Here is a 17,312-nt window from a genome sequence, read left to right as displayed (position 1 = left end):
GAAGTACATTATGCTTAAAATCAAGCATACTGGGAATGGGGTCAAAAGGTTAATGGTGACAGGTACTAACTAAATGTATTGCAATAATCATTTCACAACATATATAAATCAAACCATTATGTTGTGCATCCTCAAATTGTACACTGGTGGATGTGAATTATATCTCAGTAGAACCAGAAAATTAGTTAACAGAGAGCAAGTCAGATTCTTAGGAAGGTGGTCCCAAAACTCCATTATTTTCACTATATATAAGTAGTAAGATCAAGAGTCTTGGCTCCTCACTAAATACATGGACTGACTGGGAGAGAAAAGAGTGCATTTGTGGATGCCCAATATTCCAGAGGAACCTAATTTATTAACGAGGGCTCTAAATTAGAGATGTTTTTCTTCTATGCTCAGTTGTGTCCGACTCTTTGCAACCCCATGGACTATACAGTCCATGGAATTCCCAGAACAGAATACCAGGTTGGGTAGCCTTTCCCTTCTCCAGGGGATCTTCCCAATCCAGGGATCGAACCCAGGTCTCCTGCACTGCAGGTTTATTCTTTACCAGCTGAACTACCAGGGAGCATCACAGAGTTGGACATGACTGAGCAACAGAATTGAACTTCTTCTTGTGCAAAGTGTTATAGACCCCCAAACCATCATGTTATTACCACACATACCTCTGATTATAAATGCAGAGCTTGGCATAATATTGGCACATTTTATACATAAAGACATTGAGAAATGGCTTTTATACATTTCCCAGTTATGAAAGGAAAATTATGATTTAGCCTAAAGTCAATTTCCCTTCCTTGGGCTCTAGGCTTTTTTTTTTTTTCTTATTTTCAATTTCTTTATCATTTACTGAGCAGCTTTTGTTATTGTGCCTTTCTCTTCCACAAATAGAGCCCTGAATTCAAGGCACTAATCCAAGTTACTTATTAAGTGGATTTTGATTACATATAATTCAGTGCTATCTCTTTGACTTGTCAAGTTTGGTATTGCCTTCAGCTGGAGTCAGTCAGTCAGTTCAGTCGTTCAGTCATCTCCAACTCTTTGTGACCCCATGAACTGCAGTATGCCAGGCCTCCCTGTCCATCACCAACTCCCGGAGTTTACTCAAACCCATGTCCGTTGAGTCAGTGATGCCATCCAACCATTTCATCCTCTGTTGTCCCCTTCTCCTCCTGCTTTCAATCTTTCCCAGCATCAGGGTCTTTTCAAATGAGTCAGTTCTTCCTATCAGGTGACCAAAGTATTGGAGTTTCAGCTTCAGCATCAGTCCTTCCAATGAATATTCAGGACTGATTTCCTTTAGGATGGACTGGTTGGATTTCCTTGCTGTCCAAGGGACTCTCAAGAGTCTTCTCCAACACCACAGTTCAAAAGTATTAATCCTTTGGCTGGAGGGCATGTATTAATACAAGATTTTTCTTTGGCCTTTCTTCTTTGCAATTAGCAGCAGTAATATCTGACCATAGACAACCAACAGCCCTCAACCCAGATGGCTTCTGATGCTGCCTTCATATTCTTTAGTGAAGGAGGGTGAGACTTTTCAAACAATTACAATATCCTTTCAATTTGCAGGTTGCCATTTTGATGCTAATGTAGTTTAGTTCCCAAAGAATATTTAAATTGCTCAACAGATGCAGTCTCCTGACATTTGTCTTCAATTCATAGGGAGTTTCAAATTTAAAGGCACATAAAATGGTCTTCTTGCAGTGAAGGCTCTTGCTTCTATACTTACCAGTTAGAATTTCATGTATAAAAGAAAAGTTAATGTGTCTTTACTTTAAATTAATTTGCACCTTCTTTAAAATTTTTTCAATCTAATAATCAAGATACCACTTTTTAGAATTTTTATTTTATTTTATATTTTTGTAATATAGAAAAGCCTGAAGCCTAATTAATAGGTTCCCGTAAATTCTATGTAAACCTAGCATACTCCTGTCAAAAGCAGATATGTAATGAGGTTCAACCCTTCAAAACAGCCTCATAGAACCCAACAATCCACCTGTCCAGAGATCACTTGGCCAACTTTTTACAACAAACCTTTAAAATCCAAAGTAGCTTTGGCTGGATGGAGAGTGTCTTACAACATGAGTGAACCCACAATTATTTGGAACTTTTCTCAGTGGTACCCTGCTGTTTGGAAAGTTCTTGATCAAGAGCTTTAGATGTTAGATATCACAGGAAGAGAGACACTAAGTTCAGACAGAGGCAAATATCACCAACCTCAGTGAGTACACAAAAGAATTAAAATTTAGAAAGAAATGAACTTGTCTAGAGGCATTTTATTAAAAGTTAAAGTATAGCTTGATGAAACATTTTGTTAAGTTCTTCTATAGTGTAGTCAAGGAATATATAGGATTGTTGAGCTGTACCCCATTGGCCTAAAAGTCTGTGCTTGCCCTGCTTCAAGACTGAAGAAAGAGCCTGGAGTCAGCAACAGAGCCATCAGTGGTTTAATGGACAGGGAATATTTTTATTCCCTGACTCATTCCTCTTGAGCATACACATTTAATAAAATGTTGTGGAAGAAAACATCAAACAAAGGTTAACCATTTTCATTTTTCTATATGCCAGCAATGAACAAGTGGAATCTGAATTTAAAAACATGTCATTTACATTAGCAGCCCCCGAGATGAAATACTTAGGTTTAAATCTAACAAGGTATGTATAAAATCTATATAAGGAAAACTACAAAACCCTGAAGAAGGAAATTTTTAAAAAATTTAAATAAATGGAGAAATATTCTATGTTAATGAATAGGAAGGCTCAATAATGTCAAAATATCAGTTATTCTCAAAGTGATCTATAGATTCAATCCAATCCCAATCAAAATTCTTTCAAGTTACTTTATGGATAATGACAAACTGATTTCTAGAGTTTATATGAAGAGGCAAAAGACCTTGAATAGCCAACACAATATTGAAAGAGAACAAAACTGGAATGCTGCCACTACTTGACTTCAAGACTTACTATTAAGCTATGGTAATTAACACACAGTATGATATTGGTAAAAGAACAAATGGGTTGATGGAACAGAATACAGAGCCCAGCAATAGATTCCGATAAATATAGTCAACTGATCTTTGACAAAGAAGCAAAGACAATATAATGAAGCAAAGATCGTGTTTTTCACAAATGGTGCTAAAACAACTAGAAAATGAATCCAGACACAGAGCTTATACTTTTCACAAAAACCAGCTCTAAATGGATCACAGACCAAAATGTAAAATGTAGAACTAAAGATAATACAGGAGAAATTCTAGATGACCTTGAGAATGGGCATAACTTTTAAAATACATCAAAGGTATAACCTGTGAAATAAATAATTCATAATCTAGACTTCATTAAAATTAACACTTCTGGTTTGCAAAAGACAATTTTGAAAGAATGGAAAGACAAGCCAGACTATGAAATAATATGACAAAGACACATATGATAAAGAATATTACTCAAAATGCACAAGCAACTTTTAAAACTCTTTAATAAGAACATAAACAACTTGGCTTAAACATGGGCAAACCCTAAACAGACATCTCACCAAAAAAGATGCATGAATGACAAATAAGCACATGAAAAGGAACTACACATCATATGTCATTAAACTCATTTAAAAAAAAAAGATACTGCCACATACCTATTATAATGGCCAACTTCTGGAACATTGGTATCATGAAATGCTGGTGAAGATATGGAACAAAAGGAACTTTGTTTTTTTTTTTTTTTTTTTCTTTTTTTCTTTTTCAGTTATCTCTTTTTTTTTTTTTTTTTTTTTAATTTTATTTTATTTTTAAACTTTACATAACTGTATTAGATTTGCCAAATATCAAAATGAATCCGCCACAGGTATACCTGTGTTCCCCATCCTGAACCCTCCTCCCTCCTCCCTCCCCATTCCATCCCTCTGGGTCGTCCCAGTGCACCAGCCCCAATCATCCAGTATCGTGCATCGAACCTGGACTGGCAACTCATTTCATACATGATATTTACATGTTTCAATGCCATTCTCCCAAATCTTCCCACCCTCTCCCTCTCCCACAGAGTCCATAAGACTGTTCTATACATCAGTGTCTCTTTTGCTGTCTCGTACACCGGGTTATTGTTACCATCTTTCTAAATTCCATATATATGCGTTAGTATACTGTATTGGTGTTTTTCTTTCTGGCTTACTTCACTCTGTATAATAGGCTCCAGTTTCATCCACCTCATTAGAACTGATTCAAATGTATTCTTTTTAATGGCTGAATAATACTCCATTGTGTATATGTACCACAGCTTTCTTATCCATTCATCTGCTGATGGACATCTAGGTTGCTTCCATGTCCTGGCTATTATAAACAGTGCTGCGATGAACATTGGGGTACTCGTGTCTCTTTCCCTGCTGGTTTTCTCAGTGTGTATGCCCAGCAGTGGGATTGCTGGATCATAAGGCATGTCTATTTCCAGTTTTTTAAGGAATCTCCACACTGTTCTCCATAGTGGCTGCACTAGTTTGCATTCCCACCAACAGTGTAAGAGGGTTCCCTTTTCTCCACACCCTCTCCAGCATTTATTACTTGTAGACTTTTGGATTGCAGCCATTCTGACTGGTGTGAAATGGTACCTCATAGTGGTTTTGATTTGCATTTCTCTGATAATGAGTGATGCTGAGCATCTTTTCATGTGTTTGTTAGCCATCTGTATGTCTTCTTTGGAGAAATGTCTATTTAGTTCTTTGGCCCTCATCGTTGGTGGAGATGCAAAATGACATAGCCACTTTGGAGGACACTTTTCTAGTTTCCTATAAAAGTAAATATACCCTTTACCATACAATCCATTAATTTCACTATGGTATTTACCCCAAAAAGTTGAAAAATTTATCTTCTTAAAAATCTGCACATGGATGTTTACAGCAACTCTATTCATAAACGCCAATACTTGGAAGCAACCAAGATGTCCTTCAGTAGGCAAATGGATAAATGAAGTGTGGTATGAAAGACACAAAGGAAACTTAAATGCGTATTAGTAAGTGAAAGAAGCTAACCTGAAAGGCTGCATACTGTATGATTATGACATGACATCCTGGAAAAGACAAAACTATAGAGGCATAGAAAGATCAGTGGTTGCTAGTGGTTGTGAGCCCAGGAAGGAACTGACTAGAGCACACAAGGTTTTAGGGTGGTGAAAATACTCTTTATAATACTATAATGATAGACACACATTATTACCATCTTCCGAAACTGACAGAATGCACAATACCATGAGCTAAAGCTGAAATAAACTATGAACTTTGGGTGCTTATGATATGTCAATGTACGTGCTTCAGTTGGGATTAATGTACCACCCTGGGGGATGTTGATAATTGGGGAGGCTGTGCATGCATGGGCACATGGGATATATAGGAAATCCCTGTATATTTTCCTCAATTTTGTTGTAAACCCTAAATTGCTCAAAAACTAAGGCCTTAAGAAAGAAAAAAATATATTCAAGGAAAATAACACACGGTATGTGTCCTTACAAAAATTTGTGATCTAACTGTAGAAATATATTGTGACCATGAGACGTTAAATAACAAATATAGAAAATGTGATGTATGATATTTCATGCTTAATGAGTCCAGAAAGAGTTGTGAGTTAAGAACAAGGAAATTTCTGTATGAGATGGATTTGCTCAGGAAGATTCAATGGAAAAGAAGAGATTGAAGTCGATTCATGAAGGATAGCTTGGTTAAAGAAAAAGGAGAATGAGGAGCCTGGATTAGAGATTAGGTTATAAATGACATATCATTCTTTAAAGTAGTGTCCTTGACCTTCCTGTTCCGGGATTAATATATGAGTTTGCTGTTCTTAAAATGACCGGTGAAATATTGTTTTAACCTACTGTGAACAATCTGTATAAGACAGTGCTATGTTTAAAAATAAATTTGATGAATACTTTGTTGATTTCATGATAAAACACCATTATAAAGGAAGTTCTATATTGAAGTTTGCCTACTCCATTTTAGTTCAACAATAAAAGACAGGACATTGATTTAATGTAAACATCATAATATTATTTTCTTGAAATTCAAAAATATCATATAAAGGAAACAAAAAAAATAAGCAAAAAATATTTGTAACAGCAATTTCTTGAAACTACCTGGTTTTACTTATTAATGCTTATAGAAAACCTAGTACATAGAGGACACATAAAAATCTTTTTCTAGCTTTAAAAACAATTCAACTAATTTAAGTCTCATCTCACATTAAACATTAGTTCAGTTCAGTTGCTCAGGCATGTCTGACTCTTTGCGATCCCATGTACTGCAGCACGCCAGTCTTCCATGTCCATCAGGGAAGCCAGAGTTTACTGAAATTCATGTCCATTGAGTCAGTGATGCCATCCAACCATCTCATCCTCTGTCATCCTCTTCTCCTCCTGCCTTCAATCTTTCCCAGCATCAGGGTCTTTTCAAATAAGTCACTTCTTCACATCAGGTGGCCCATGTATGGGAGTTTCAGCTTCAGCATCAGTCCTTCCAAAGAATATTCAGGACTGATTTCCTTTAGGATGGACTAGTTGGATCTCCTTGCTGTCCAAGGGACTCTCAAGAGTCTTCTCCAACGCCACAGTTCAAAAGCATCAATTCGTCAGCGCTCAGCTCTCTTTATGAAGAAGGCAATGGCAACCCACTCCAGTACTCTTGCCTGGAAAATCCTATGGATGGAGGAGCCTGGTAGGCTACAATCCATGGGGTTGCAAAGAGTTGCACACGACTGAGTGACTTCACTTTCACTTTTCACTTTCATGCACTGGAGAAGGACATGGCAACCCACTTGAGTAGTCTTGCCTAGAGAATCCCAGGGAAGGGAGCCTGGTGGGCTGCCATCTATGGGTCACACAGAGTCAGACATGACTGACGTGACTTAGCAGCAGCAGCAGCTCTTTTTATAGTCCAACTCTCACATCCATGCATGACTACTGGAAAAACCATAGCTTTGACTAGACGGATGTTTGTTGGCAAAGTAATGTCTCTGCTTTTTAATATGCTATCTAGGTTGGTCATAACTTTTATTCAAAGGAGCAAACATCTATTAATTTAATTTCACTGCAGTCACCACCTGCAGTGATTTTGGAGCTCAACAAAATCATGTCTGTCACTGTTTCCATTGTTTCCCCATCTATTTGCCATGAAGTGACGGGACTGGATGCCATGATCTTACTTTTCTGAATGTTGAGTTTTAAGCCAATTTTTTCACACTCCTCTTTCACTTTCATCAAGAGGCTCTTTAGTTCTTCTTCACTTTCTGCCATAAGGGTTGTGTCATCCGCATATCTGAGATTATTCATATTTCTCCTGGCACTCTTGATTCCACTCTGTGCTACATCCAGTCTGGCATTTCTCATGATGTACTCTGCATATAAGTTAAAGAAGCATGGTGACAATATACAGCCTTGACATACTCCTTTCCCAATGATTTGGAACCAGTCTGTTGTTCCATGTCCAGTTCTAACTGTTGCTTCTTGACCTGCATACAGATTTCTCAGTAGGCAGATCAGGTGGTCTGGTATTCCCATCTCTTTCAGAATTTTCCACAGTTTGTTGTGATCCACACAGTCAAAGGCTTTGGCATAGTCAATAAAGCAGAAGTAGTTGTTTTTCTGGAACTCTCTTGCTTTTTCCATGATCCAACGGATGTTGGCATAGTTTTTTTCTTTTTTTACATTTTGGATGATGATCCTTACATAATGAGTTGATAAATTATGGGCAAAAAATTAATTTTGAATGCAATAATTTTGTGTATATAAATGTATAAGCTACAGCATGTTTTGATTATGGAATGGGGCTTCATTTTCTTTTGGAGTTAATTATATAAATTACAGATAAATTCATCACATATATTGTCATCTCATATTTTAAAACTTCATAAGTTATTTCTTTTAAATAATCAGCCAAATGATTTTTTTAAATTGACATGACAGTATATTGCTAACAACTTTTTCAATTTAAAAGGTTAGAAATTTATTATTAAAAATCTGAGATAATTCTGCATTAACTCTAGTTTATACTGATTTTGATAGCTTTTCAGTAACATGATATGGCAGTAAAATTAATATAAATTACACCTTAATGTTATTTTAAAAAGCCCTAAGCCTATCGTTTGAATAACAGACATTTCTATAAATTGCTCATGTATCATTAAGGCACAGAGCTAAGTTACACAGACTATGATAAAAGTGTGATATAAGTCTCAAGTTACATTCACTTATTCACCGATGCAGTCATGTCTTGGTCTTCTAGTTTTGTTTAATGCCTTTCACCATTTGGTGACTTTTACATAGGGAGTGATACTCCCTCCCCTAAAATTTCTCTCTGAAACACTCTACTTTCAGAACACATTATTTCATCTTTTCAGTTCACTTTCCGTAAAGCATGCCCTTTTCCCATGTTAAAATTCTACAGCATCGTAGAGGCTGCAAATCCATGAATCCCACCACCTACTGTCAATTTGCTCCTTCGTCTATTGCCTCCCTGCTGCTGCTGCTGCTGCTAAGTCACTTCAGTTGTGTCCGACTCTGTGCGACCCCATAGACGGGAGCCCACCAGGCTCCCCCGCCCCTGGGATTCTCCATGCAAGAACACTGGAGTGGGTTGCCATTTCCTTCTCCAATGCATGAAAGTGAAAAGTGAAAGTGAAGTCGCTCAGTTGTGTCCGACTCTTCACAACCCCATGGACTGCAGCTTACCAGGTTCCTCTGTCCATGGGATTTTTCAGGCAAGAGTACTGGAGTGGGGGTGCCTTCTCCACTATTGCCTCCGTACCCTACCTAAATTTCTTGATCCATATAACCACACTCTTGCAAACACCTTCTGCCCTCTGCTTTCTTCTTGCCTGGACCCATGAACTGAATATCTGGTGAAAACCAACCAGTCCTAGACTAAACAAAACAAACCCCCACAACTGGGGAGGTTGGTTTCAGTAAAAATATACCTTCATCTCCTTAATACTACTCAAGTTTTCTCCTCTCTACCATTGCCACCAACTTCTCTTTCCCTATTGTCTAGCTTCATACTTTGTTATGGCCCTCCTTAATCTTTGGCCAGTTTTCATGATGTGTTCTGTAAAATGTAAAATCACTTTCTACCACTCCCAAGGTTAAAAGGCTATAAGAGTTGTCAGTTCCCCTTAAGTAGTGTCCTAAATCCTTTAAGGAAATTTAAGTACTCTACATTACACAGCTCCTTCGTCTGTCTTTTCTTCTTCTCTTAGGCTGTCTTTTTCTTTAGCACACTTACTTCATATATCCTTTCACTCCCTTAAATCTTCTCACTGGGGCCCTTACTCATTTCTGCAGTTAGACTGCTGGATAGCCTCTTCTATTTTTCAGGTAGGCCTTCCCTAGTCTCCTAATCTGAGATAGATTCTTCAGGACTATCTCTCAAAGCATTTTTCTTCTAATCATTTTTCACCATATGTAGCTACAGTTTTACATTTTCCTTTGCTTACTCTGTGCATCTCCCAGTAAAATCTATGACCCAGCCAGCAGGGCACCTTGCCACATGCCCACTGTATAGCAGAATATCTGGAACACAGACATTACCTCATAAGTATTGGTTAAATGAATGAAAAACTGAAACTGTGAATGAAGTGTGCTGTTCGTTGACAAATACAGCAATTTGAGAACACCACATTTTCAATACTGGTACATGGCTGAGAAAAAATACATTAGGACTTCTTATATTACCAATGGATTAACATGTTTTTTAGAAGTTCTATTGATATATGATTTAAGTCTAATAAAATGAACTAATTTTTTTTAACTTTTTCAACACAGATATCATGCAATCACCAATTTATATATTCTTGAAAGAAAGAAAGAAAGTGAAGTCGCTCAGTCATGTCCGACTCTTTGCGACCCCATGGACACCAGGCTCCTCCGTCCATGGGATTTTCTAGGCAAGAGTACTGGAGTGGGGTGCCATTTTTAATATGGTTCTAAACCAACTTTACTATACAGAGGTAGAAACCAACAGCCATGGAATTTAAGTGACTCTCCAAAAGCCATGCAACTAAGTAAGTGGCAGAACTGCTAACAGGATCTGAATATAAACTGTAAATCTTCCTTTTTAATAAACTATAATGTAAAAAATCTTCCAAACGTTTAGGTTTTACCTAGCTACTTATTTAAAGTACGATGACAGAGGATTTTAATAAGTTCCTAAGGTATTGAGTTATTGTGGTTCATATGTTCTAATGGTATCTAAATAACACTTTTCAGCTCCGTGGAACACAGTGTTGCTTTTCTGTAATTGGTTTTCAGTGAGCCTGTATTATTATTATTATCTGTATTATTCAGTTCTCTTTGTTAGTACTCCACACAGAGGTTTCCTATACAATTGATACATGTTTACTCACACACACACTGATATTTAAGCCCTCTCTGGCTATGACTTTAAATTTAGTTAAACTGCATTTAGTTCTTGATTGAAGGCTCTGCAGATAAGATCAGATCTGTCAACTTGACTGCATTCCCAAGACCTCCAGAAGAGGGATTTATAGGGGAAATAGAAACAGACAAGAAGTATAAGTTGAACCTCTGTTACCCAATGTAATAAAATAAGAAGAATTTGTTTTGATCACATTTCTTTCTAAATTGTGTTCAAATATGCCTCCTTCTCCAGTCCAGTAGTGGTTAATACATCCAGACAGTAAGTGTTATTTGGCCTGTTTCCTTATCACTACATTTCCCAAAATATCTCCTGTCCTTGTCTCACTGTTTCTTCTTTCCAAGACACATCTTTCAGTTAACTCACAAAGATATTGAGACTTCAACAGAACAACTGTCAGAGAATGTTTCCAACTAGGCAGGTTCATTCAATTAAAATAAAGTGAGCTGTATTTCATCGGAATAGGTAATGTTGTAGAGTTCCAAGGTAGAGATAATTGCATCCACAGATCATGCTGCTTTTATTTATGGTTTTATTAAATTGTAGTGCTTATTACCATGTACAAGTCTATAATCCACACTCATTCTGTTTTCTTTTTATTTTTCTTTGTTCCTAAAGAATAATATGCCTCTACATCCAATTCTAACTTCTCATTCATTGGCTGTTTTATATGTCTTTCCCTTTTAGTTGATAATTCTTTCTACTCAGTGGAACCTTTATACAGAGATCCATGAGAGCATTAGCAGGAGCTATTTATAGCTCTTGTCTCTGAATGTAAAAAAGGTGCAAATACAGTTCTCACTACAGTAAGTCTGGCTTCTTTCATGTACATGCCTATCATATTCTAAATCTTTTGATCTGTAAGTGATATGAATCTCAATGTTCAAGCCTTGATACCTTGGGCAAGTCAACATTTAAACCTCAATTTCTTTAGGGAATAACAATACTGGTCCTATCTAATCCATAAATTATTGTGAAGCTCAATACATTTTTAGTAGAAGTAATTTATAATAGAGATATAATAAAATTCTGCTATTTTGCTATTATTATGTTGTTATTTGCTATATTATAGACAGAAATACAGATATGCAACTGTTCTCTAGTGGTAAATCTCCAAAGGATTTTAGTGGTTTTGCAAAGTCTTCCTCAGCATCTCTTCTATTCAAGGAAATGCCAGTATAGAGCTCACAGTTGAAGGTAAGGGTTTTGAATTTCTAACTTAAGTAAAATATAATTAAACTATAATTTTGAAAAGTCAGATTGTTATAAACAATGCAAAATTTTAGCATGTAACTTAAAACAGGTACTGCATTTTAATTTTCTCAGGTCAATTTTCATCTATGCTATTTTAAGTCTCTGAACTCTTCTCTAAGCTGGCTTTCAAGCATTTAGCATTAATATTTGTTTGATGGCTTTAATATTATTAGGGCCACAAGAATCTCATCTATTTCAAGCCCTATTGCTCAAGCACCAGAATTTATGTTATTTTAAAATCATTCTGTTAAGTTGCTTAAACATTTTTATATTAATTTGTGGGTATTTGACTTATAAAATTCAACAGGAATTAATAATAATTTAAACTATTTTTTAAAATGTAAATTATACATATTTTTGAAGCTTTTCTCTAAATATTCAATTTTATTTTGCAAATACATTGGAGATTAATGCAAGCATTTTTCAGAAGAAAAAAAAATTCAGCCCTTTCAGGCTCTAACAGAGCTGCTGATAAATTAGTTTGGTTAGTGGCTCCATAGATTTCTAACCTAACATCCTAAAATCAATTAAATTCAGAAGAGACTTAGTCCATCAAAAGTAGTTGGTGAGCTCTAATAAGGAGAGGTTCGCTGTTCTCATCCGACTTTACTGATAACCCTTAGTAACACTAGCTGTAGGGTAAACGGACATCGTTTCCATGTATAACAGTTCCTATATTTGGCTGTCAGTTAGAACTTCCTAAAGAGCTTTGGTGAAAAAAAAGAAAAAAAAAATGAGCTCAGTCCATACCTTGGACCAACTGCGTCAGATCTGAGAAGGTGTGACCTGTGTTTGGGGATGAAATGGCAACCCACTCCAGTATTCTTGCCTGGAGAATCCTGGGGACAGAGGAAACTGTTGGGCTGCTGTCCTTAGGGTCACACAGAGTTGGGCGCGACTGAAGCGACTTAGCATGCATGCATGCATTGGAGAAGGAAATGGCAACCCACTCCAGTATTCTTGCCTGGAGAATCCCAGGGATGGAGGCACCTGGTGGGCTGCCATCTATGGGGTTGCACAGAGTCGGACATGACTGAAGCGACTTAGCAGCAGCAAGCCTATGATGATAACTTTTGTTTAGAAATATTTGATCATCTTTATTAGATAATTCAAAGGAGTTAGTATTACGTTTGTAAGAATTATTAAGTATGTAAGTTTGTAGTATTAAGTTTGTAAGGTGTAATAATGGCATTGCAATTGTAAAAGAAAATGTCCTTATTTCTTTCGGAAATGTACAGGAGTGAAATAACATGGTGTCACTCTCTGGAATTAATTCCTAAAACATTTTAGCAAAGAATAACAGAGAAGAAAGGTGATCAATAAAGGAAACATTGCAAAATCTTTGTAATTGGTGAATCCAGGTGTTTGGCATATTAGACTGATAGATTATATTATTGTTTCTGTGAATTTTAGCATATCTAAATAGAAAAAGTGTGATCGTTGATCCTCATTATTTGTGGATTCAATATTTGCTCACTTGCCACAATATACTTGTAACACCAAAAGCAATTCTCCTGGGACTTTGCTATCATTTACAGATTTGCACATTGTTGAAAAATTTGAGTTCCTCAACAGCACACTTTCTCAGCTGGGCGTAATCAGGATGATGCTCTGCTATCTTGATTCAGCTCTCATATCAATGGTTTTTATGCTATTTAGTGCCATGTTTACCATATTTTTGTGCTTTTTGTTGATGATTTTGCTGTTGAAAATATTCCCTAAGCATATTGCTGAAGTGCTGGCTAGTATTCCTAAGTGCAAGAAGGTTGTGAGGTGCATTATGGAAAAAAAAAAAATATATATATATATATATATGCTAAACAGACAAACTTTGTTTAGTCATAAGTTAGTGCTGTTAGTCTGGAATTCAATGTTAAGTAACAATACATATTAGACAAGCTTTCTTTAAACATTTAAAACATGGTTATGTATTGTTGTACTGAGGAAACAAATGTATGGCTTACATGGCCTTAATCCTATTTCACCCTAAGAACAATTGTTTACTATTTACTAATTTAGTGTTTGTGGTGAATTTATAGAACATAACTACCTCAAGTAAGGACTGACTGTATATATAAAGTGCCTAGACTACTTACTCACTCAAAAATTTTTGAACTCTCCAAGGAGTCAACAGAAAATGTAAACTAGTATGGTTTATTATGGTATTATTGACATCACTAACAGGAGTTAAAGGTACAGAGGGAAGTCAAATGGCTTGGGGTGTATGAGGATCCCAGGCCAGAAAATGGGACAGACATTACTATTCTTTCCCCATCACTGTCCACATACAATCCCATCACTATTTTCTCTGGACATCATCGGACAAGTAATGTCTCCACAATCCATCATTTCCTCTATCATCACTTCTGGACTTCCTGAATAATTTCCTAAACATTCTTCTCATCTACAATAGTGTCTTCCTCACATTCATTCTAGTGACAAAGGCTATCATGATTCACTACCTAAAACTGCCACACTAGTTAACATCATTCAGTGACCCCAAGGGACACACGAGGATTCTTAACTTCAGTCCAAGAATGATGTTCAGGAGACCAGGAGCCCGTGAAACTGTATGCAAAATGCTAAAACTCTTCTAAGTGTCTCCCGTCCCAACTGGAGAGGATATACTGCTTTTTATAATATCTGCAAGAAGTCTGATCACATATCATTACCAAAAATATAATTTCCCAACACTCTTAACAAAGTCTGGAATGACTGTCATAACCTCATTCCTTGCTACCTGTTTAGACCTGTCTCTCATCGTGCCTTGTTTATGCTGCAGCAGCATAAACTTGCTGGGTCCCCAGCACATACCATGGCTGTGCTCATCATAACCACACTGGAATGATTTTTGATTGCACATTACTACACATTACTTGGTTATGTCCTCTTCATTCTTAAGGACACCCTTATTTAAAATTTGAAAGTAGATGAGATGGGTTAAAATAAGTAATAACAAATCAGTGTATCTGAGCAGAGTGGGAGAGGGAAAACGATGTCAGAATGCCAGAAGTACTGAGGAGCCAGATTATGTGGAGTTTTGTAAACTGGTCTGGAAAGTTTGGGTTTTATTCCTGTGTGATGGAAAGTCATTAGAGAGTTATAATAAGGGAGTCCAAGGTGAACTGATTTCAAAGTTTGAGAACATCATTCTGATGTATAGAGAATAGACTGTAGGTAAAGTGATGGGCTGAAGTAACAAGATAGACTAGGAGGATATTGCAAAAATCCATTCAAAATGATGGTAATTTAGCAAGGATGGTAGTAGCAGAAAGATGGAAAGAAGTCCCTTTATGAATTTAGACTGGGGTACATTTTGGAGGTCAAGTTGACAAGGGATACTGATGAACAGGACATACTATATGTGGGGAAATGGAAAGACTCTTAGGTTTTTGACTCTAGTAATTGCATGGAGGATTGTACCATTTATTAGGGGACAAAAGAAGAAAGGAAACATGACTCCCAGTCTTCTTGCCTGGACTATTTAGTGGATAGTAATAAGCATGACATAGATAAGTAACCCATAAGGAAGGACAGGTTTTTTATGGGGCAGATTGTGTTTATATTTAAACACGTTCTGTTTTAGATATCTGTGAATGTCTAGTTTGGGAAATCTAACTCTAACTCTAGGGAAGTTTTGTTTTCAAAGAAAAATTAGGGAAATTTGCTCTAAAAGCAATATTTTTACCCTGATGATGTTTATGAAATAACTCTGTTGACACAATAAACTATTGTGGAGGTTTTGAACCCATCCTGAGAAAGATTCATATTTAATCAGAATTATCCATACAGTCCTTCAGACTTCTTTCTTATTGAGCTTTTATGAGTATTGATGGTAAGGATTTATACACACCTTGAGTTATTACAACTAATCCATTTTAAGCCATTGACCTTCTGTAATAAATCCTTAACAAAATCCTTTAGATGTTATAGGCTGTAATTTTAAAATCTTGATAATGAAAGAGGACAAACAGCTAGAATTCGGAATCTTGAAAAAAGATGATAGAATTTGGCCTTTCATTTTTTTTTCTTACAATAAATGTGGAATACATACTTGGATTTACCATCACTTCAACAGTATGCATTATGACTCAAATTCAGTTATCTCATAGGATATCTCATAGTTATCTCATACCTTTTTCAGTTTTTTCTTTTCTCTACTCCTTGGGTTAAAGTTGCTACATTAAGTGTCATTTTGACAGTGCTTTGACTCCCTTCTTAGCAGCCAGGTATGAAATCCAGACGTGCTACTGACATTTCCAGTTGGATGTCTAAAAGAAGCTCAAGCTTCCCTTGGTCCACACAAGCTCCTGCTTACTCCTTGTAGTTACTACCATCATTTTCTGCCCCATAGGTGCCTCCATTCACTTACCTAAACTTGCTTAAACTCACTCACTGAAAAGCCCTGGCTGACTTCTCATTTCCAACCATCAGTATCTGCAATTCTGGGCTTGAAGACTATTTCCTCCAACTGAAGAAACTCACTATGAAGCCAAGACTGCTGCAGAATCACCATCCAACCAGTGACTAGGTGCGGATAAATGCCTCCACTTTCTCACTGTCAAGGCAGGATATTTCAGAGTTACCTGTAGTGCTCTGTCCTGATAGGGCAGGGGACACAAGAGATGCAGGTTCAATCCCTGGGTTGGGAAGATACCCTGGAGAAGGAATTAGCAACGCACTTCAAAATTCTTGCCTGGGAAATTCCATCAACAGAGGAGCCTGGCAAGTTACAGTCTATGAGGCTGCAAAAGAGTTGGACACGACTTAGTGACTAAACAACAACAAAATCAAGCTAACTTCAGACATTCTTTGTCATCATCTAGCTTAACAGAACATCCACAGTGGCAGCCTTCCTTATTTCACCTCCATATGTCCCTATTTTTGTTCTTGAAATTTACCAAATAGACGATTTGCATTCAAATGCTCATGAATCAAGGGAGTGCCTACGGTGATGTTTCCCTACAAACCCACTATTCTTGGAGTCTTTCCTGTGTCAGCCAATGACAACTCCAATTCCACCAGTTGCTGGGCCAAAGACCAAGGTGTCCTTAATTCTCCTTTCTTCATACCTCAAGTTGGCTTAATCAGAAAATCTTGTAGCATCTGTTTTAAACATATCTAGAATTTGACCAATCATCTCTACCCTTAGTGACTATCAGTCTGCTTGCACTGCCTACAAAAGTACCCCAGACTGAGTGGCTTAAACGGCAGATATTTATTTTCTTACAGTTGTGGAAGTTGGAAGACTGAGATCAAGATGCAGGTAGGGATATTTTTTCTGAGGCTTCTCTCTTTGGCTTGCCTTTTTACTGGGTCCTCTTCTCTATGAACTCACATCACTGTTGCTTTTTGTGTGTCCTTATTTCTTCTTACAAGGACACCAGTCACACTGGTTTAGGGTCCACACTAACTGTCTCATTTTAACTTAACTGTCTCTTGGAAGGTCTTATCTCCCAACAGAATCATGTTGTGAGGTACTGGGGAGCAGGGTTTCAACATATGAATTTTAGAGGGACTCAATTCAGCCTGAAAGAGTGACCCAATTTTGCTGAAGACATCATCTTTTTCTGCCTAGAAAAGCAATCTCCTCTTAACTGTCTGCCCTACTTCTGCCCTTTCTTACGGTCAATTCTCAATACGACAGCCAGAATTT

At 36.9% G+C, this 17,312-nt stretch overlaps 1 protein-coding gene across 1 annotated transcript in view; it reads right to left on the bottom strand.

The window, feature by feature from the left end:
• The window catches only part of EDIL3 (EGF like repeats and discoidin domains 3), an 805,830-nt gene that overhangs the window by 617,871 nt on the left and 170,647 nt on the right, over window positions 1–17,312 (bottom strand). Inside the window, exons 3-4 of the mRNA XM_045166535.1 lie at window positions 4,717–4,774; window positions 3,632–3,708 (exon numbers count right to left, since the gene is read on the bottom strand). Coding sequence (XP_045022470.1) covers window positions 3,632–3,668 — 37 coding nt within the window. The 5' untranslated portion in view covers window positions 3,669–3,708; window positions 4,717–4,774. The remainder of the gene's footprint in view (window positions 1–3,631; window positions 3,709–4,716; window positions 4,775–17,312) is intronic.

The sequence above is a fragment of the Bubalus bubalis genome, chromosome 9 (genome assembly GCF_019923935.1).
Source record: "Bubalus bubalis isolate 160015118507 breed Murrah chromosome 9, NDDB_SH_1, whole genome shotgun sequence".
NCBI classification, from domain to species: Eukaryota; Metazoa; Chordata; class Mammalia; order Artiodactyla; family Bovidae; genus Bubalus; species Bubalus bubalis.
This window is presented reverse-complemented; position numbering and strand designations above follow the sequence as displayed.